Source organism: Dermochelys coriacea, chromosome 1 (genome assembly GCF_009764565.3).
Source record: "Dermochelys coriacea isolate rDerCor1 chromosome 1, rDerCor1.pri.v4, whole genome shotgun sequence".
Lineage (NCBI taxonomy): Eukaryota > Metazoa > Chordata > Testudines > Dermochelyidae > Dermochelys > Dermochelys coriacea.
The window spans coordinates 244,769,368-244,790,151 of record NC_050068.2 but is presented as its reverse complement, the minus strand read 5'-3'; the positions used below and the strand labels follow the sequence as shown (position 1 = coordinate 244,790,151).

The 20,784-nt window shown below is 41.8% G+C and overlaps 1 protein-coding gene across 3 annotated transcripts in view; it reads left to right on the top strand.

Moving 5' to 3' along the window:
* The window catches only part of DENND5B (DENN domain containing 5B), a 171,831-nt gene extending 151,950 nt beyond the window's left edge, over positions 1 to 19,881 (top strand). For all 3 annotated transcript variants that reach the window (XM_038381459.2, XM_038381450.2, XM_038381468.2), the window contains 7 exons: positions 627 to 772; positions 4,497 to 4,615; positions 11,728 to 11,915; positions 13,247 to 13,329; positions 13,484 to 13,610; positions 15,613 to 15,787; positions 16,950 to 19,881. In XM_038381459.2, the coding sequence (XP_038237387.1) occupies positions 627 to 772; positions 4,497 to 4,615; positions 11,728 to 11,915; positions 13,247 to 13,329; positions 13,484 to 13,610; positions 15,613 to 15,787; positions 16,950 to 17,133 (1,022 nt within the window). In that variant the 3' untranslated portion in view covers positions 17,134 to 19,881. The remainder of the gene's footprint in view (positions 1 to 626; positions 773 to 4,496; positions 4,616 to 11,727; positions 11,916 to 13,246; positions 13,330 to 13,483; positions 13,611 to 15,612; positions 15,788 to 16,949) is intronic.
* Positions 19,882 to 20,784: the final 903 nt, after the last annotated feature.

The following is a 20,784-nucleotide window of genomic DNA, read 5'->3' as shown; positions in this document are numbered from 1 at the left end:
TTTTATACTGGGGTCTATTTTCATAGTTTTTGACTTACTGGTTTAAGCATCATGTTTGGCGCATATACCCACTGGAAAACGTTGGCAGGATTTCATGTGAGTATATTAACTCCACATGTTGCAAGAGAACAGCAGAAAAACCTAAAGGACAGTGTTTATATTTGAAGGGCAGAATGCTCCTGGTCTCTTCTGTGTGCAGATCTGTGAGAGCATTTTGTTTGCAATGGCAGAGACTTAAGGAACTGTTACTTGAGGCTGCTCTTACAGACAAATAATAATTGGTTCCTGGGTTGAAACCACCCAAAAGTTGCTGTGCAGATCAGTTTTATTTTAACATAATTATTCTTTTTCTATCTATAACTGAGCTATCTAGACTTGGAATGGTTTCATGACCTCTTCTTTTTATGATCAGAGTATCTGTTTTCATAGTTGGTGCAAATACTGCATGCTGGATGTTTTTATAGAATTATCTCATTTACCTTCGGTATTGAGAAGGATTTTTACTTGTAATGCTACTGAGATACAGCACAAGAGCGAAGTCCTAATTGTACTATATTGTGTAAACCACATTTTAAAAAATGCAGTTGTTTTGATTCTGGGTTTTGTTTTGTTTTTTCTCATTTTAGTGATTCCATATAGGACTGTGATAATCCCTATCAAAAAACTAAGCAATGCAATCACCACATCAAACCCATGGATTTGTGTTTCAGGAGAACTAGGAGATACAGGAGTAATGCAGATACCTAAAAATCTTCTAGAAATGACATTTGAGGTGAGTGCGGGCTCTTCTTTTTTCAGTACTCAGTATTGAGCACTACAACCAAGAAACATTTATTTTGCTAGTTTTTCTTTTTGTTCAGAGCACAACTTTTTTTTAAATAGCGTCTGAGTGTCCAAGGTCACTGTAGATTTTAAATAAAAAGCAGAAAACTAGTGCTTCTAAAGTTACTGTCCTCACTGATGGACAGAACATGTCACTCTCCTGTCAGAACTTTTTCACTTACCCACCGTGTCTAATTTATATTTCTTGTCCTCATCTGAACTCACCTCAACCTACATCCCTCATCAAATTTCTTACTGTTCCCTGCTTTCCCTTTGCTCTGCCAATGACAACAGCCTCACTATGCCACTCATACCTCCTCTTCCATCTTCGAGTTGCCTCCCTGCTGCCCCAAATCTATTTGAGTTCCCTGTGCTGGACACTCCAAAGGCTGCTGTGGGGAATCAAAATGCTGAATCCCACATGTCCTTAGCCTGCTGGGGCAGGGCAAAGTTTAGGCAATGTGCATGGTAGGGGGCTTCTAGGCATGCACTTCAATCGTACTTCTTGTGTCTGACAATCCTCTTGGCAGTGGGGACTCCGCAGTCCAGTTGCCTCCATCCTGAAACTAGTGCCATTTCCCCAGGCCTAACAGAAGCTCTTGTATGTTCCCCAGAATCTCACCAAAGGTGGATGTCTGCTAGCTTACAGTTTACCTCTTCAGTGAAAGCCACCAGAGAGAGAGAGAGACAGTATGCACAGGATTCTAAAACATCATTGCTCTTCTTGTGTTATTAAATGAAACACACATCTATACAAAATAATACACCCCTATATACATTTCTCTGCCTCTGGTTCCTCACCACTCTGGAGAGGTCTTTTGGACTTGGTCGGAGTCATCTGGGGTATCTAGAATCCTTCCCCTGGAGTTCATGAGTCTTTCCAGCCCAGCTGGCTTTCCCTGACCATGGTTAGGCTGCAGTTTAAACCAACCCCCCTGCTAAGAAAGCCTGCTCATCTCTTTCACACTCCTGCCAAAGCTTCCTGTACCTCCAAAAGCCTTCCCCCTTTTGCCTTCTGAGAGTCCTTTTTAAATCCTTGCTTTGTCACCTCTGTCCCTTTGTTCTGTTTGGGGATTTTCCACACTCTCCACTTCCCCTTTCTTGAAGACAAGTTGGAGAAAGCAGCTTCTCTCAGCTCCAGCCAACTTCCTTAGCATGCCCATTAAATTCAGAGCACAGTCATGACAGTTAATGACTCTTCATTGTCCCTGGTCTGGTAAGAAGGTGCTGCAACCCAAGTCAGCAAGCAGTGGATTCCACAGCCACCTTAGGGTACTTCTACATTGCAGCTGGAGGAGTTGCAATTCAGGTAGCTCTGGCACAAGTGGCAGCTTGGGCTAACCGCCCAGGTACAATCCCTTCTGATACCTTAGGTGTGTATTCAGGCGGCTAGCCCATGCCACTGCTGCTACACTGCTGTTTGTAGTATACAGACTCTCACTCAAAGCCAGTGTGGATACATCTCCCCGAGCTGGAAATTACATCTCCGGGTACAGTGTAGACATTCCCAGATCCAGCAATTTCATAACTTCATAGCATCAGACATAATTAATACCTTGATTTCATCAATCGACGACAATTATGGACTGATAAAAACATTGCATTTGGTACCAAAGTGAAAATTTATCGTACCAGCCTACTAACATTGCATCCGATGAATTGAGCTATAGCTCATGAAAGCTTATGCTCAAATAAATGTTAGTCTCTAACGTGCCACAAGTACTCCTTTTCTTCCTACTAACATTATTACTCTATGTTCTGGAAACTGCTGCATTGAATTAAACCAGAGGTCGGGAACCTTTGAGAAATGGCGTGCCAAGCCTTCATTAATTTAAGGTTTGGCGTGCCAATAATACATTTTACATTTACAGGGGCCAGCGGACAGAACCCTGGGCCGGCAGCGGGCTGAGCGGAGCAGACGGCCGGGACCCAGGGCCGGCAGCGGGCTGAGCCGCTCAGCCTACCTCCAGTCTGGGGTTCCAGCCCCTGCCATGCGGGGCCCTGGCCGCTGTCCCCGCTCAGCCCGCTGCCAGCCCAGGATTCGGTTCATCTAGGCCAAAAATCAGCTCACGTGCCGCCTTTGGCACACATGCCGCAGGCTGCCGACCCCTGAATTAAACAAACATCAGAAGGCTGGAGGCAATAGAAATGGAAGATTGCAGGTCTGAAGTGGAATGATTTTAAGACCAGCTCTCTTAAAAAGAGAGTAGAATGTGAAATGAGGGTACTGGATTGGTTCTAGCAACAAGATTTATGATGATGGGGACACTGCAAAAGACAAACAAATGATAGGATGCCAAAGAAAATAATGCAACCACAATCAAGGTCAGTCTGACCTAGAGGCCAACCACTGATTAGATACTGAGGGCTTGTCTACAATTACTGGGGGATTGATGAGCGGCGATCGATGCATCAGCGGTCGATTTAGCGGGGCTTCAGTAGACCCACTAAATTGATGGCAGATTGGTCTCCTGTCGACTCCTGTCCTCCACAGGATCAAGAACAATAGCGGAAGTCGCATAGTGTGGACCCTGTGGTAAGTAGATCTAAGCTACGTCGATTTGAGTTACGCTATTCACGTAATTCAAATTGCGTAGCTTAGATCAAATTTCACCTGTAGTGTTGATAAAGCCTGAGAGAATCTACATGGGGACATGACCAGACTAGGCTTAATGGAGGAACAAGCCCTGGACAGGAATGAATGGTGATTCATTCATTGCCCTGTGATGGCAAAGATGTTCTGGAATGAAAGTGACACTGATCTTCCCTCCATAAATGGAGTGATCTCCCAGTATGCCAGACCTTTTATCCCTCATCACTACAATCCCTTCTAAAGACCCCACCTCTTCTGCAATGCGCACACATGCTTGTCCACATCAGCTGTAAAACATTAGGGTGAATAATGTATTTAACAGGGAAAGTCTTTGTTGACATCTAAGGCACTGTTCTGAAAAACACTTGTTCATGTGATTAGTCCCATTGAGTTCAATGGGATTACTTGTGGGTGTAAAGCTACTCATGTATAAATGTTTGCAGGATTGGGACCTTAGATTGTAACATCTTTTGGAGAGGGACCTGCCATTTATATGTTGTTTAGCATCTAACAACATGGTGCCTGGTCTTCACTGGGGCCACTGGTCATTCCTGTAAATATTAAATAACATTGCTCTGGACTTTGCATTGTCATTTTCTACTTGTCTGTCTTTTGTGGTCATAAGCTTCTCAGGTTGGGTACTTTGTCTTATGAAGGACTGAGCACATTGGCATTTAATAATAATTGGTGATAATGACTAGTTTCCTGCCACAGAATGATTCCTTATTCAAAATTACAAGATATTTTTGAGAAGCTGAACATACTGAAAACAAATTTCATAAATAAAAGCAGCTTTCTTCCCTATTTAGCTAAAAAACAGTGGTTAACATGACTCATAATTATGCATCATAAGCTCTCACTGCAAAGAATATACATCTGTTAACAAGCTATAAATTTTTGAGGACCTAACTAAGTAAAATAGGAACAGAAACAGCAATTATACTGGGTTTTTTTAGCTGTATTTGCTTGATTAAGAATCCATGCTTCATAAAGCAAATGAAATTAAGCAAGCTAGTGAACTAAACTATTGTGGGCCATCTTTCTATTAAAATTGAATAAAATCTATTTCTTTCATCTGCAGTGCCAGAATTTAGGAAAGCTAACAACTGTTCAGATTGGTCATGACAACTCAGGATTATTAGCAAAGTGGCTGGTAGATTGCGTCATGGTAAGAAATGAAATCACAGGACATACATACAAGTAAGCAACAAGTTTCAAATGTTCTAACTCCCTAAATCTGAAATCCCTGCCTGAGCCATAAAACCCTAGAGATCTCTGGTGTCCTTTTTGGGTGTGCTGAACTATGATGTAGACAGGCGACTCGATTTAGGCTTTAGAGACGGAGAATTTCAGATTGAAATTCTCTAGGTTTCAAAAACTACAACTGAAGCTGAAGAATCTGATTAGATATACATGGGGAGGCTTGAAAGTATGAGATTTTATTAGTCTTCTGGGACAGGACAGACTGCGTATTTTTAAAGTGCTTATCACCATTGCCTCTAATAGCCAGATTAATGGGCTTATGTCTGTCCAGCACAGCTGTATATAAAAAAAAATTCCATTTTTATTCCCAAAAGCTTGAATGGCAGTTTTATTTTAGGTAAATCTTTGTAATGGAAGTATGAACAATTGGTTTAAAAAATGGTAGATGACCAATAAAAAAGCAATTAAATGTCTGAATATTTGAACAAGAATACAGAAGTATAGCTTTCAAGAAAATGAGAGTTCTTCAGATGACTGCAAATGTGCATACCACTCCAGTGTGCACATGCCTCGTGTATTGAAACCAGAGAACTTGCTTAGGAGTTCGCATCGGAGTGTCGCCCGTGCCTTCTGGCCATTGTAGTCCCTTCCATGGCTATATGGGTTGGCACCGCCCGAAACCACTCAGGTCCTTCTCCCCGTCCACAGCTTGATTTGGAGCATTCAGTGTGGTGTCTCACCCCACATTCTTTGTCACAGTGTTTGTGTTTTTTTCTGTAAATAGTTAAGTTGAGTAGTACCTTAAGATTTAATTTAGCTTAGTATGTTTAGTAGAGTTTAAGCCCAGGGTGATGCCTTATCTGGGTTCTAAACATTGTTCATCATGTGGTTTTGCTATCCCTACTACTGAGCCCCCCACACCCGATGTTCATTGTGTCTTGGTGAAGGGCACCCTACTTAAGGCTGTTCTACCAGTAAATTGTTTAAGAAGAGAACACAGGTGGCAAGGAATTTGTGTTTGAAGGCAGTACATTTGCAGAGAAAGCCATGAGCCTCACTTCAGCTCTGGGAATTGCCTCAGATCATCAGGCCCTCCAGAGAGACTGAGCTAGAATGGACAGGGGCTCCATGTCCAGACTTGGATAATTCACCCAGCAAAAGAAAGCATCATTCTCCTTCCTCCAGTACGCTGAGGAAAATGGACAGGGGCAGCTCCAGTGTTCAGAGAGATTTATCTTCCCTGTCTAGGAGGCGTGCAGACTGACATACTGAGTCTTTTGGGATGTGGCTAAAGCTGAGCCTTCAGTCCACTCTCCAGTACCAATGGTTGATCAACTAGACTGTACCATTGACTCTGGTACCACTCTGGGAGCATCTGCTGAGACCAGCACTGATGATGGTGGTGTCCACACAGACACTCTACACACCACTGATGTATCAGGCAGCAGCAGACTTGCTGTGCCTGTCTGTTCCTGACTCATCACTTAAGAACACTTGACTGTAGTGGCTTCATCTTCAGTGTCCTCTGCATTTCCTGGATTGGTGGCTGACTTATCGTCTGCACCTCTTCATATCCAGGGTCTTGAATTATAGTCTGCTTCCTGTTCAGTAGCTATGGGACTGCTGGCACATATGCTATCTTCAGTACTGATGACCATTCCAGCACAGTGTATATCTGCAGGTCCAGTACCCACTTCACCTTCAGTACCAGCTGTCCGGTTCAATACCAGGTGTGATGCCTTTACCAGTACTCAAAGTGCTTTTGACTGTACCACTGTTGGTGCCAATGAGGCTGTTGTGTTGGACTGCAGATGATGTGGGCCATTTATTGGCCCCACCTGGAGTGGCTCCTGCATTACTGCCAGACTACTTGGAAAGGTCTTCAAGATCAAGTGCTGAAGCATCTTACTCTCCTTTGCCTTCATGATACCGCTCTCCAAGATCGTTGAGACCTCCTGGGGGTCACCATCGGTACCATGATCAGTACTGCTCCCACAATCTGCTTCCTGGCCTACCTCCTACTGGCCACCAAAGCCACATCCACAGTGGCCTCCTTTGAATTCCTGGGAGGTTCCTCATTTGGTAAGATCCCAACAGTCCTCAGTCCAGAGCTACATCACTTGTTCCTCTAGTGGTTTCTCCACGTGGGCCAACTGTGCTGTAGCCATGGGCTGAGGGGCTGTCTCTGACGTGGTGGAATTGAACCCTTGGTACAGTCAAATGCATTGCCACAAGAGCAGTGGTTCTCAAACTTTTTTTACTGGTGACCCCTTTTACATAGCAAGCCTCTGAGTGCGATCTTCCCTTCCCCCCAGTTTGAGAACCCCTGCACAAGAGATTCCGGTGGTTCCATTTCCCTCATCTTCCTCTTTACCAGACAGTGCTACCACGTCTGAATCTTTATCTCAGGATCAAGTCCTCCTGAGATAAATGGCATCTCCATTGGATATTCAGGCTGTGTGTTCAAGAGAACACCCATTAGTTAGTGGATGTTCTTCAATCCTCAGCTGCTGGGGAAGTGGCTCTCCATATAAATGAAGCAATATTGGATCCTGCCAAATTTCTGGAATACCCCAATGTCTCTCTCACCCACGGCTAAGCTTACTGACTAGATATAATGCTGCCATAGAAGGGTTTGAATATTTCCCATCCACCTCCTAATTCCCTGGTTGTGACTGCGACAAATCAGAGTACGACAGAGGACGTATAAATCCTAATCACAGAGTCTAAACATTAGATTGTGAGGATAAGTGTATTCAACCTCCTCATTACAGTTGCACATTGCCAACCTGTAAGCATTATTGTTTAAATATGACTGTAAAATGGGGCACTATGTCCAATCTTACAGGTAAGTTACCAGAATCCTCCAGGGAAGAGTTTAAGGCATTTATTGCAGAGACCCATTTGGTGGCCTAGATGTCTCTACCATCAGCACTGGATGTGGTGGATGCTTCGTCCAGACATATGGATGCAGCTGTGATAACGCCCTGATGGCTACAGAATTCCAGCATAGCTTCTGAAGTTCAGCAGATCAAAGAGGACTTAGCATTTGTTTAGTTTTGTTTAAGGAGATGCGTTTTGTTTAAGACGACACAAGCTACTTTACAGTCTTTGGGATTTACACAGACCACAGAGACATCATTTTATGGGTCATCAACAACGCCAGCAATAATTTTGCCAGTAGTCCTACACTGCTGGGTAGCAAGACTTCTCCAGAAAGGACTTAAGTCACAGAGAAGATGATCTTCTGGGTCTAGTTTTACCCAATCAGACCATGCTCTATACCTTCGGACAGGCAGCCTATTTGACTTTCATATCAAAAGCAGCGTGCCAGCTGTGAACATTTCAAACCCATTCCCTCTGGTTTGGGGACAGGCTGTCTTGCTTCTACAGTGCAAGTTGGGAAATAACTACTGTGGATGGATGGGTCCTAAGCACTGCGGGATTGGGTTATGCCATACAATTTCTGTCCATTTCCCCCAAGCTCCATCCCATTTCTTTCTAGGGAACCTCTTGTGAGCTGGTGCCGCTTCAGCGGGTCCAAACTTTTTGTGCTCTGGGAGCTATAGAGGAGGTTCCTCCTCTTCACTGGGGAAAAAGGGAAGGGATTCTACTTCTGGTACTTCCTGATCCCCTAAGTCCAAGGAAGAGTGAGAGTCTCCATGGTCTCAGTCTCCACGGTCTCAACAAATACATCAAGTATGAAATTCCACACGATTACCCTGTCCACTATTCTTCCTTCATTGAATCACAGCCAGTGGTTTGTTGCTTTCAATCTACAGGACACCTATTTCCGTGTGGCAATTTTCCCAGGCCACAGGAAGTTCCTGAGATTCCCTGTCACTAGTCAGTGCTATCTGTAAACAGTTCTCCCCTTTGACCTGTCATCAGCCCTACATGTCATTACCAAATGCATGACAGTGGTAATGGCCTATCTCAGAATGAAGGAAACTGATATCTTCCTCTACCTAGATGATTGGCTAGTGAGGGGCTGAACCGAAAAACTAGTCTTCAGTCATGTCCAGTTCACGCCAGACATCTTCAATCGACTGGGGTTGATTTTGAACAAAGCAAAGTTGGCATTGACTCCAACTCAAAAAATCAAGTTCATTGGGGCCCTATTGAAATCTACAAATTAGAGGGCCTTTTTCCCACATGAGCAATTCTGGATAACTTGACACCTTTGACTCTATCTCCAGTCTCATCCTTCACCCATGCCTGAAGATACTAGGACATATGGCTGCGTGGTTCAGCATGTGCGATTTGTCTTCCTTCTCCCCAGTCATGGTTGAAGTTGATCTGTCACCCAAGTTGCCAATCAGTGGACCAGTTTGTCCAAGTGCCTCCAGAGATACTGGACTCTCTGCAGTGGTGGGCAGAACAGAACAATGCGTGACAGGGAATTCCTTTTACCCGTCCTCCAGCGACCAGAACTAAAGTCATGGATGCCTCCAAAATAGGTAGGGAGCACATCTAGGGATGTTAAATGTTATGGGTTTGTGGTTGGATCAGGAAGCATCATGTCATATCAACGTACTGAAGCTTTGAATCATTTACAATGGATTGGATCAGAGAGCAGCCATTCACTTACTCACCAACAATATCACTGCAGTGTATTATGTGAACAAGCAGGGAGGAGCCTGCTCCTACTAGCTTTGTCAGGAAGCAATCAAATTTTGGCACTTCTGCATCAAGAAAGAAATCATACCCAGAGCGACATGTTTACCAGGCTCTCAAAACCAGTTTGCCAACCATATTAACAGGACTTTCTCCAGCAACGAGTGGTCTCTAAAAAGTAGCATGGTGAGGTCCATTTTCAGAGAATAGATCAACCAATGGGATGCCCCTTTAGCAATAAAAGGCAACAAGTGCCATCGTTTTTGTTGCCAAATGGGACTCAGTCCAGGGTCTCTAACCAGTGCCTTTCATTTGAACTGGGGAATGGACCTTTTCCCCCCCTATCCCTCTCATCTCTCAGGTTACCCTCAAACCGAAGTTGGACCATGCAAAACTGATACTTATTGTGCCAGCTTGGCCAAGACAATATTTGTTCTCCGACCTTCTCAGTCTGTCTGTCAGACCTCTCAAATCTCTGCCTCTCCTTCCTGGCCTGCTGACTCAGTACCATGGCCATGTTCATCCTGTACTAAGCAATCTACACCTCACAGTGTGGATAGTACGTGGCTAGATGAAGAGGAAGGGCAATGCTTGGAAAAAGCTCATAGAATCCTGCTTAAAAGTAGAAAACAGTTTACTTATTTGGCTATATGGAGTTTTTTAGTTTGGTCAGTATCTAAGGGAATTCAGTCTGTCCGCTCGTATTCAGGACATTTTGGATTATTTGTTACATTTGAAGTCCTCGGGTCTTTGAGGGTTCACTTGGCAGCAATCTCATCATTCCCTCCTCTGATTGAAGGAAAATAGTTTACCCAAACTCCATAGTAGCGAGATTTCTAAAAGGCATTGTCTATTTGTTTCTACCTGTGAAGGAAATGGTCTCTTTGTGGGACTTTAATACTGTGCTGGCTACCCTCACCCTTCCTCCATTTGAGTTGATAGCAACCTATTTGTTGCGTCTCCTCTCCCAAAAGACAGCCTTTCTTGCGTCTATAGCAGAGTCAGTGAGTTACAAGCCATTAAGGGCAGAACCTCCATATTCTCAGTTCTTCAAAGACAACGTTCTTAAGACCACATCTGAAGTTTTTGTCCATTGTGATTTCGCAGTTTCACGTTAACCAGGTTATTTACTTGTGTATATTCTTTAAGCTACACTCAAATGCAGATGAGCAGCATCTACATGCGTTAGACGTTGAGGCAGTGCTTAGCGTTCCTTCTGGAAAGGCCTAAACCATTTTGTTCATCGCCTTGACTTTTTTTTTTTATCTCCTGTGCGTATTGGATGAAAGGTCGGCTCGTCTCTGCAGACGGTTTCTAGGTGGATAACTTCCTGTATTACCATGGTTTATGGAGTAGCTCAGACTGTGCCCCCACAGACATTATGGAGTCATTTGACAAGAGCCTAAGTGATATCAATTGTGGTTCTCGGTGACATTACACATTTGAGGGCTACGTGGTCTTCCATGCATACTTTTACCAAACATTCTGCTATTACCGCAGCATCTCTGTCAGATGCATACTTTGAGAAGGCAGTGCTGTGGTCACTGTTGAAGTAAACTCAGAGCTCTACCACCTATTGGAATTGTTTGTGAGTCAACTGAATCCATGGTGGTTGCAGACATGGATTCAGTTGACTCACAAGCAAAGAAAACATAGTTATTTACCTGTATTGTAACTATTCTTCAAGATGTGGGTGCAGACATGTATGCCACAACCTGCCTTCCTTCCACTCTGGTTCAGAGTCTCCAGCATTGGAATCTAGGGCAAAGGAACTGAGTAGGGTCAGAGTGGTGCTGTCCTTGCCGAGTGATGGGAGGGTATATTGGAGTCAGAGGGTATAAGTGTATCCCGATGGATAATGCTGAGCAAATTTTTCTGGCTTTGGTGTGCTGGGTGCGTGCACACATGAGTGGAGTACACCTCTGCACCCCATCTCAAAGAAAAATAGTTACAATATAGGTAAGTAACTGTCTTTTGTTGGGTCTCTTAATCTGCAGTTGCAGCTTTACATGTTTTCATTTTGTATATGTAGAAACCTAAAAGAGCCCGATCAAATACTTTTGTATAACACACTTCTGTCTTCTACTGTCTAGTGCTTTCATACTAGCTTGAAAGTTATTTCCTTTTGATCTGACAAATGTAGATTGTTTTTTCTTTGTTTTTAATGGTGCTAAAGTTAACATTACTGTGTCTCAATTACGTTTTGCAGTCAAGAAACATGGATGGTTAGCACAGCTCTGAAAAAAGGGATGGCTTGTTGCACAGTCAACAGAGAGATCTCTCACTTTTTCTGAGACAGACATTTTTTCCATTTCTTAGAAATAGAGGGGGTTGTTTTTTAAGTGGCAGTTTTTGACTCTGGAGATTATTTCCCACCAGCTAACAATGTTTAGGTGGGCCAGAGAGGAGCCTGAAATACTTATGTCCCTTAACTTTGAATTCAAGTTAGAATGTTCAACCAGTTGAAACTTTTCTGTCGGGTGGTACCACAGGTTCCCATGTGGACGATGGCTGGGGAAGGGAGTTGATGATGGAAGTCTGGAGAGAATTCTTATTGGAGAACTGATAACTTCAGCGTCGGATGAAGATCTTGGGAAGCAGTGCCGTACCCCCCCTCAACAGAAATCCCCAACTACAGCTCGCAGACTGAGTATCACCTCCCTTACAGGAAAAAATACAAGTAAGCCCCTGCCATTTCCAGTGCTCACAGCTATAACATGGTGGTAGTGACTACTGGGAAATAAAGGCATCTTTGTTAACAGGATTGTAACCTCTAAAAGCTAGGTCCAATCTGAAGGAACAATGGTTTCTAACCCTGACTCTGCTTCTATTTTGCTCTGTGACTTTGGGCAAATGACTTAATCTACCTGAATTTCCCCACCTGTCAAATGTGGATAAAACCTCTCACTCGGAGCACAAAATATTGAGGCTTATTGTAAAGTACTAAATATTTTATTTCAGTTACCAGTGTCTGTTTCTCTCCAGGAAAAACATAGTCTAAAGAGAGCAACACTAAACCAGTGATGCTTTCCATGAGTGTGGTTCCATATCTGTGCACATTTCCTGAAGGATGGGCGCTGCAAAGCTCAGTGATTCAATTGCCTTTCGAGTCACATGAGGCATTACTTTTGACATGTGGAAGGCCATCAGTATTTTTAAAAACAAAAACACTGAATTGTATTATGTTGAAAAATTGGCAAGTGTTTGGGGGGTGTAGGAGAAGCTCTGAGAATGATTGAGTGTGTTAAAGTGAGAGATGAAAGAAGCTCTATCTATTTAGCTTATCAGAACAAAATGTGAATAAATTATTCGATGACCTCCTGTAAGTACCTACATGGGAAGAAGATTTCTGATAGTGGAGAGCTCTAATCTAGCAAGATCCAAGGGCTGAAAACTGGAGCTAGACAAATTTCAGACCAGATATCGGGCACCATTTTTTATTTTATTTTATTTTATTTTTCTTAAAGTTAGGGTAACTGACCATTGGATCAACATATCAAGGGATGCTGTGGATTCTCAGTCACCTTGAAGATTTTAAATCTAGATTAGATGCCTTTTTAAAAGCTATGCTCTAGTTCAGCAAGAAGTTGTGGACTTGATGCAGGAGTTACTGGGTGAAATTATTTGGCCTGTGTTTTACAGGAGGTCAGTCTAGATGATTGTAATTGGTCCCTTTTGGCCTAAAACCTGTGAAGAACTCTTAGCAATAAGAGTACTACATGTATGTGTGATGGACAGAGCTTCATTAGCTGAAATAAATTATTTATAAAGGCAAGTCCTTGACCTGTGCAGTTTGTCTGGCAATTAATTTGGTTAGTTTTGATGATCCCTGGTCATTTATAACTGAGGTTCATAAATTTGCTCAATGCAAATAACTCCATGAGCGCGACTCATATTAAAGAGAGAATGTTTCCTGCAGTTTGAACCAAGTCTGGTGGTGTGTGAATTTGATTAATGTGCATTGTCTTAATGTTGTCATATTCAGCGACTGTGCTTTCCATTAATTTACAGAACCTAATGCAGGGCAGATCCAAGAGGGAATTGGGGAAGCGGTGAACAATATTGTGAAACATTTTCACAAGCCAGAGAAAGAGGTACTCTCTCTCATTAAATATACTATAATTAGAAGAGGAAATGCATGTAAACCTTTTTATAACCAGGGAAACAGGAATCCGTGTACCAGTAACCAGTGTTACACCTGGGCTTGAAGCTGCTTGTGCTTAAGAACAGTATCTTTTTGTTCCATAGAGAGGCAGCCTTACCATTCTACTATGTGGTGAAAATGGCCTGGTTGCAGCACTGGAGCAGGTCTTCCACCATGGATTCAAATCAGCTCGGATTTTCCACAAGAACATATTCATCTGGGATTTCATAGGTAAACTGGTGTGTTCTGTTGGGGTGAGAGGGGAGAAAGGGTTAGAGGGAAATGGCCACAAGTGTGCATACCTCAGATTTTAATAAGCTTGGGCTCCATTCAGTTCCTGCAGGACCAACTTTCAATCTCCTGAGCTAACCCTATGTGAGTGTTTGTTTAAGTGCAGTTGTGCTCTGTGTTGTAAAAACTACAAATACACTCCCTGCCCTGAGCAGCTTTCAGTCTAAAAGACAGGCATAGATGAGATGAAGTGAAGTGGAAAACACAGGTGAGGTGTTAACTTGATATTATGATAATGATATTAATCATTTTTTTTCTTTGTCACCAACACATATGTAACATTGGGGTGGAGTGGGGAGCGTCTTTAACTGATGTGGATTAATAATGTATTTTAGCTTTGTAGAAGAAGCAGGTGTTAGGAGGTGTTTGAGGGGAATGACTGGCACAGTTTGGGAGGTTACCCAAGCAGAGGGGGCAGCATAAATGAAATCCCAATGACAGGAGTTGAAGGAAACAGTGTGAATGAGTCTAGTGTCTTTTGGCAGATTCCAGTCAATGGGGTGTGGAGGGGTGAGGATGGGAAGTGTAAGTTTGATCTAGTGGGCAGAGGTGAGCCAGTGGATGGGTTTGAGGGAGGGGAGTGATCTGGTCTGCTCAGGAAAGGATGAAGATTTTAGTGGCTGCTTTCCTTACTCAGTGGAGAGGAGTGATATGTGGCAAATGGGAAGGTAATACTGGAGTCACTTTTAGTAATCAGGGAGGGGAGGACAAAAGCGTCACAAAGCTAAGGAAGGAAAGAGTTTTTTTGTTTGTTTTTTTGTTTTTGTTTTTTTCCATATGTGACCAAAAAAAAAAATGCAGTAGCAAGACTTGATGATAGTCTGGATGTATGAGGAGAAAGAAAAAGTAGTCAGAGATGACCCATGAACCCAAGTCTGAGCCACAGCAATGATGATGATTGTACATAACAATAGCAAAAGGCAGGTGTGGGGCGGGCTTGCTGGGAAAAACAAGGAAGAATTTACATAGGATAATTCCAGAGCTACATCTTTTGAGACAGCAAAAGAGGAGAGGTTTCAGTGTAGCAGCCGTGTTAGTCTGTATAAGAAATGGTTTTGGGAAGGAGGTGACAAGGAGGAAATATACAACTGCAGCGTCTGACTAGAAACAAGCTTTGGAACTACTTTTAGAAATGGGTTCAGGTTCTGATTCAAATGAAACTTGGCTTCCCTCAAATCCAAATTTGTCCATTTCACAAGAACTGCCACATGTTTGACAGCCTCTTCTCAAGAGACAGCCAAGACATGAAATGATGGAGGATTTTGCCTCTCGGATTGAGGCTTATTGGTACAGGCGTATTTGTAGGGGTACCTTGCATGCCACTTATTAAAACTGCATTTTCCTAAACAGTAATTCACTAAAATATTTTGATAAGGAAAGAGGAAAAATCTTTGGCAGTTTCACAAGATACAAACATAGTAAATGAGGTGTTGGGAAGTGGCTTTCAACTACAATCTTATGAAAGTGATACTGGTTGGAGAATAGTCTTATTCAATGGATGTTATACTGGTAATTATCTCTTGGTCCACACTGCTCAGCCCTTGGGTCTCAGGAATATATTTTAAGGGAATAAATAAATTAGGCCTCTTAGTCTGAAGGAAGATCTCACTCAGGAAATCCATAACTAGTAGCTAATGACATTTATAAAATGGGAGTAATTGAACTATTTGTAGGCATTTTTGTGGTGCTAATCACTAAACTAAGTCATGATGCTAATTTACATTACAGTATACAGTGACCACATTTGCCAACTGTCACCACAGAGCAGTTTCTGAGACTACCACGCTTCCCCCTACATTTAGTAGGAGGTATAGTAACCATGAGGTAGCTTTTGGCACATGCTGACTTTTTTTTTTTTAATGGCTTCCTTTGTGTAATTGTGCTGAGGTGGCTTCAAAATATTTTGTATTAACCATTGCATGGTTTTACTTTCTCTCCGCAGAGAAAGCTGTTGCTTACTTTGAAACCACTGACCAGTTTGGGGACAACGAAGAGGACGTCTTGCTTCAGAGATCATCCTGCAAAACATTCTGTCACTACGTAAATGCTATCAGTACTGCACCAAGGAACATCGGGAAGGATGGCAAATTTCAAATCCTGGTCTGCCTGGGGACTAGGTACAGAGCAACGTTCTTTACTGTGGTGTTTTCTAATGTTGGAATAGTCAATTGAACAGCAGTGTGTCACTCTTATTAGACACGTTAATTTACCAGCTTAAAATATTTTGGACATATAAATTGCCCAATTCATGCTTTTAAATAAATGTCCTTAAGAGTGGAAGAAAAATTTAAGTTAGATATTTGTTATTCCTGATGATTAGCATATACATTTCTGCAAGTCACTTTTTTCTGTTTTAATGAATTTCATGGTAATGCAGGGAAATTGTGTGCATGATCTTCTCTTTACGTGATACTATACACAAAGTACAGGCCTCAGGAGTTCAGGGTGCCATCAAAAGAGAAATCAGTCCACCTCTTCCTCCCCAGCTCTCTTTTAATTACCCAAATGAAAACAGGCACATGGCTATTTCTGTCTTTGTGAAACCTTGTTGGGAGGAAAAAAATCTGTCTTTCCTAATAGGATTTTTGAGTACTTCTTTCGATATTTTTTTCCTTTTTCTCTTCCTTTGTCTTATGTATCTAGATATTTTTATTTTTAAAACTGTATTTCACCAATACAGAATTCCTGGACTTTAATTCCTAGGCCACTAGCAAGGAAAGAAAACAGAATCTTTCTCCATGGCATTAATCTGACTTCCTTGATCTCTTCCCTGCCTTTACTCTCCCATGTCAGTCCTCAAAAAATTGAAATTATGCCACTTACAGTGTGGTCAGGGATTAATACTAAAGTAGGTTTTAGAAGTTTTCTTTTTTTTCCCCTGTTGACCCAAATACAACAGCATACTTCTGTTTCTCTGAACAGAATTAGGGAAGTAGTAAAACAAATTAATTTGTACTGAAAACTGGGGTGGGGCATCTTTTATTACATGGTTGTGCAATGCCTAGAACAATGTGGTACTCACCTGATTGGGCCTGTAGATGCCACTGCATATAAATAATATAATATAAACAGGATCCCAATTATTATATGGAGAGCTTTTGAGTGCAAATGACACGTGTCACTATGCAAAAATGGACACTGTGTTTTGGGGTGTGTTAAAGGCGAGAGCTCAGATTAAGTTCATAGATACTAAGGTCAGAAGGGACCATTATGATTATCTAGTCCGACCTCCTGCTCTGGAGACAGCATATTGCATTCATTTCATTCTTCTCTCGGTAGGGATCACTTCCTTCCTCAATGGATTCCATTGCTAGCAGAGTGTCCTGCCATCACAAGGATGTATGAGGAGAATGCCCTTCTGCGGGACCGCGTGACAGTGAATTCCCTCCTCAGAGTCCTACAGACATTACAAGATTTCAACATCATCCTAGAAGGATCACTCATTAAAGGAGTGGATGTTTAGTATGGCTTTAATGAGAACGTCATTGTGTCTCTGCTAAGCAAGCAAACAAACAAAAACTGGGGACCTGTTAAAATTTGAATGCTGCGGTAGTGCATCACTGTAAAGCAGAGCACCCGATTATCGGGTGGGAGTGGGAAACCCAATTTACACCAGATTCAGGACTGTCCTAAAGCTGTAGACAAGCTAGAACGCGGTGTTTGTCTTTTATTTGAAACAGAATAAAATAGAGTATTTTCAGGTGTTAGATGTATGTAAATATGCTATCTTCTTTAAGAAATTATATTCCTCTTAAACTTTTCTTAGACAATGTTCTTGTGCTGAAAATAAGTAGCTTAAAACCGTGGGACAGCTGTGGGGGAGGGATGTTGCTGCTTGATAGCAAGGAAGAAGCCAGTCAATGTGTAAATACAGTGCAAACTCAGCAGGGCTTTTTTCAGGTGTTGCAAAAGAACACAGCAAGTATCAATATGTAGCCACTGCTATCATCTCATTCTTGGAAATGTTGTGAATGTGTACTGTTTACCCTACTGTACATGGTTTCCCTTATTTTATGTTTTAAAGATCCAAGTCTCTCCATGCGTATAAGCTGTGAGTCATCCTATTTAAGATCTTTTGTGTAATTTTTATTCATCAGCACAAGATGAGGTGCAAATTAAATGTTTAAACACTGGACATGAGGAATTGTTGAGCCTCCAAGAAAACCCACCAGGACCTGATATCTGTTTTTTTAAAAAAAACAGCACCGCACCAGGCTATATTTGGGAATGTCAATAGCTTGATTTGTCATTTTGTCCCTCTTCAGTCTGGGTTTTGTTCAGATGGTTTTTTTTCCCCAGTCTGCGTTTGTACTGTGGATGATGATGTATGCTTCAAGAGGTTGTCTGCTTTTATAGGTTTGTTGAAGAACTTGGTTCAGAAGATGAACCAAACTCTGTTTCTGTTTTTGAGATGCATATGTTGCTATAGAGCCACAAACACCAACTTCGCTGTGCTATAGGACTGTTTCAGCCAGTTGTGAAACACTGGCAAGTTACTAGTCTTCCTTTATCCTGGGGAGTAAGCGTTTCTGGGAGGCACAGGATCACTTTGGTTTTGAATAATTCAGCTATAGAAAAGAAGTGAGGCAAGGGGAATTGGTGTCAAGGCTTCTGTTTCATACTGTTTCAAACTAATTATGTATTAAAGAAACAAAAATGTCACAGGCACAGAACTCTGAGAAACCGGGAGCTGCTGAAGTTCCACATGCTAAAATAAAAACTAGATTATTTAAAATAATTTGGGTGATACATCCCATATATTTACTGCATGCTATCATTCAGTTTTCCTTCCACTGAAATTTGATTTATTCAAAGCTGGGGGTATGTTAACTCTCAGCCATTATTAGCCTTTGGAGATGGGTTCGAAATCTTTTTGTTTGTTTCACTGGTTTAATCAATTTGATTACAACTTATTCTTCAGTAGATGCCTGGGGACATCACACAGCTTGGTATAAATAGCTATCTTTGCTTTGGAGAGGCCCTTTGCTAAAATAACAGATTACATTGTAGGTCAGAACTGCAGTGCATTTACAAAACATTTTGGTTGAATGTTGAACATTGCTTGTTATGTCTAGAAAGCGAGAGTGTCCCCCAGATAAATAAATATAATGGAGAGAATAAGATCCAGGGAAGGGGCTTAGAAATAGTGTCTCTTTCCTGCTTGCACGTTGCCACCTTCAGAACAGTATTAGAAAATTGGCATTTTAGTCACTGCCAGCTTGTAGACTAGGTTTAATATCTCCAGTGAGCTATGGTGAGGCAGAATGAGGATAGTGCTCCTCCCAAGTATTGGAAAAGATTAGGGATAAGGGCAGGTTGAGGGAGATGGAGGCAAAATGAAAAATAAAAAATTCAAAAATATTAAGTTTTGATAGAAAGGAGTTGGCACCAGCTTTGGGGCATGATGGCAGTATAAAGCGCTGTGTAGGATGCCTGCAACAAGGAGGATTCACTTCACAGGCTGCTGAAGCTCATGCATGTTGTGACAGTGGTATACTCTCTCCTTTTATAAGCTAGTAAGAAATATTCACTCTGCTACTGCCCTCCAACTGGGCAGTTCTTGTAATAACATTCACTTTGGTGTCAGGAAGGAAGTCCCACCCCACATCTCCTGGACAGATGAAAAGCAGTCAGATGGCATCCGTCTTATTTGAAGAAAGGGTTGTAGTGTATAAATAGAAAAATGCTGACCAAAAGCAGAGGAGCCCAGGAAGATGCAAGGATCTCATCCGAACTATACCGGTCTGTGCTCAGCAGAGCTATTTCAATATCTGAACATTTATGTGCAAAACAGTTACGCTGTTGACACGCTATTCAGATTGCTCTCCTCAACACCCAAGGTTGTCATGGGAGGGATTCTGTGTTGCTTCTTGATTTAACCAAGGTACAGCTTTTACCAAATTGAAGCTGTTCAGAATCCATGAATCTGCTCTTGCTTGAATAGACCAATACCATCCAAAACATTCTATGCGGGACTGCAGTATCAATATTAGAGTTGTGGAGAACAAATCTGGGGGGCTATGAACAATGCAGTGGGTGTGTACCAAAAGTCCACGTCTATACATTGGCTCCAAATTAATCTTTACATCTTCAGAGGGGTGTGTTTTGGGGTGGCCATGCCACTCCAGCTAAAGTCAAGAGGAGATAAGATCAACAATTGAAAATTCATCCCTAACACTTGACTTTTTGAATGAATTATAAACGGAGTATCTAAAACCATATAGCACTATTGTGTGATATTGAGAGCTTAGAAAGTTTTAATTTTCATTCACAAATCAACAATTTTATATCCTATAATTAGTATTAATGTTCCCTCCCACCTGACCTCCCAGTCTTCTAAATGATCTTCATTACATTATGAAAAATTATCCATTTTGTCATTGATCTGTTGGCTTTTTGCATGTGGATTACATTTCCTTTCCAGAGGAATCTGCATCCTGGTAGTTGTACTTGTTTTTTCTAAATACTTATAGCTGATGAAGGAACATAGCCGTGACACTGGGCCACAAGAAAATTAAGTGGAAAATATATGCAGCTTAGGGTAGAAATGAAAATGGAGGCATCCTTTAAGGGCAGGCATAGACGGCAAGGACTGTCCATAGAGGGCAAGTATGAGAGGAGAAGGACTTCTTAAAAGTAGTCTTTTTAATCTAAAGAATAAATCAACACCCGACTAATTTAAGACTTTAAATATGGATTTTCCATTCTAAACTAGATGTAAAAACCCATGGTATTTAACTTAATATAGAACGTCACATGGAAAACGTTAACTTATGGGACACCTTTATTTTTGTCAAGTTTCATACCACGTGAATGATATGGGAAGAATATTATGTCTAAAATTCCCTTGTATGTAATAAAACACTGTAGGTGCCCTAAGGTATTTTGAAGCATGGGGCAGAGCTGAGTGCCTCTCATCCCTAATACACTAGTTACTTGACATCCTTGGTGGTATGGTTCTTTGCAATGAAACTTTATTCTTTCATGTGGTTTTTGGTTTTTTTAGTAGATTACTTTGATAATTGGAAACGGAGTATTTTTTCTGTGAACTCTACAGAAATCATTTTAGCCCTTCAGAATGGAGAGAAGCCAATCAGGATTCTCTTAAGCTAAC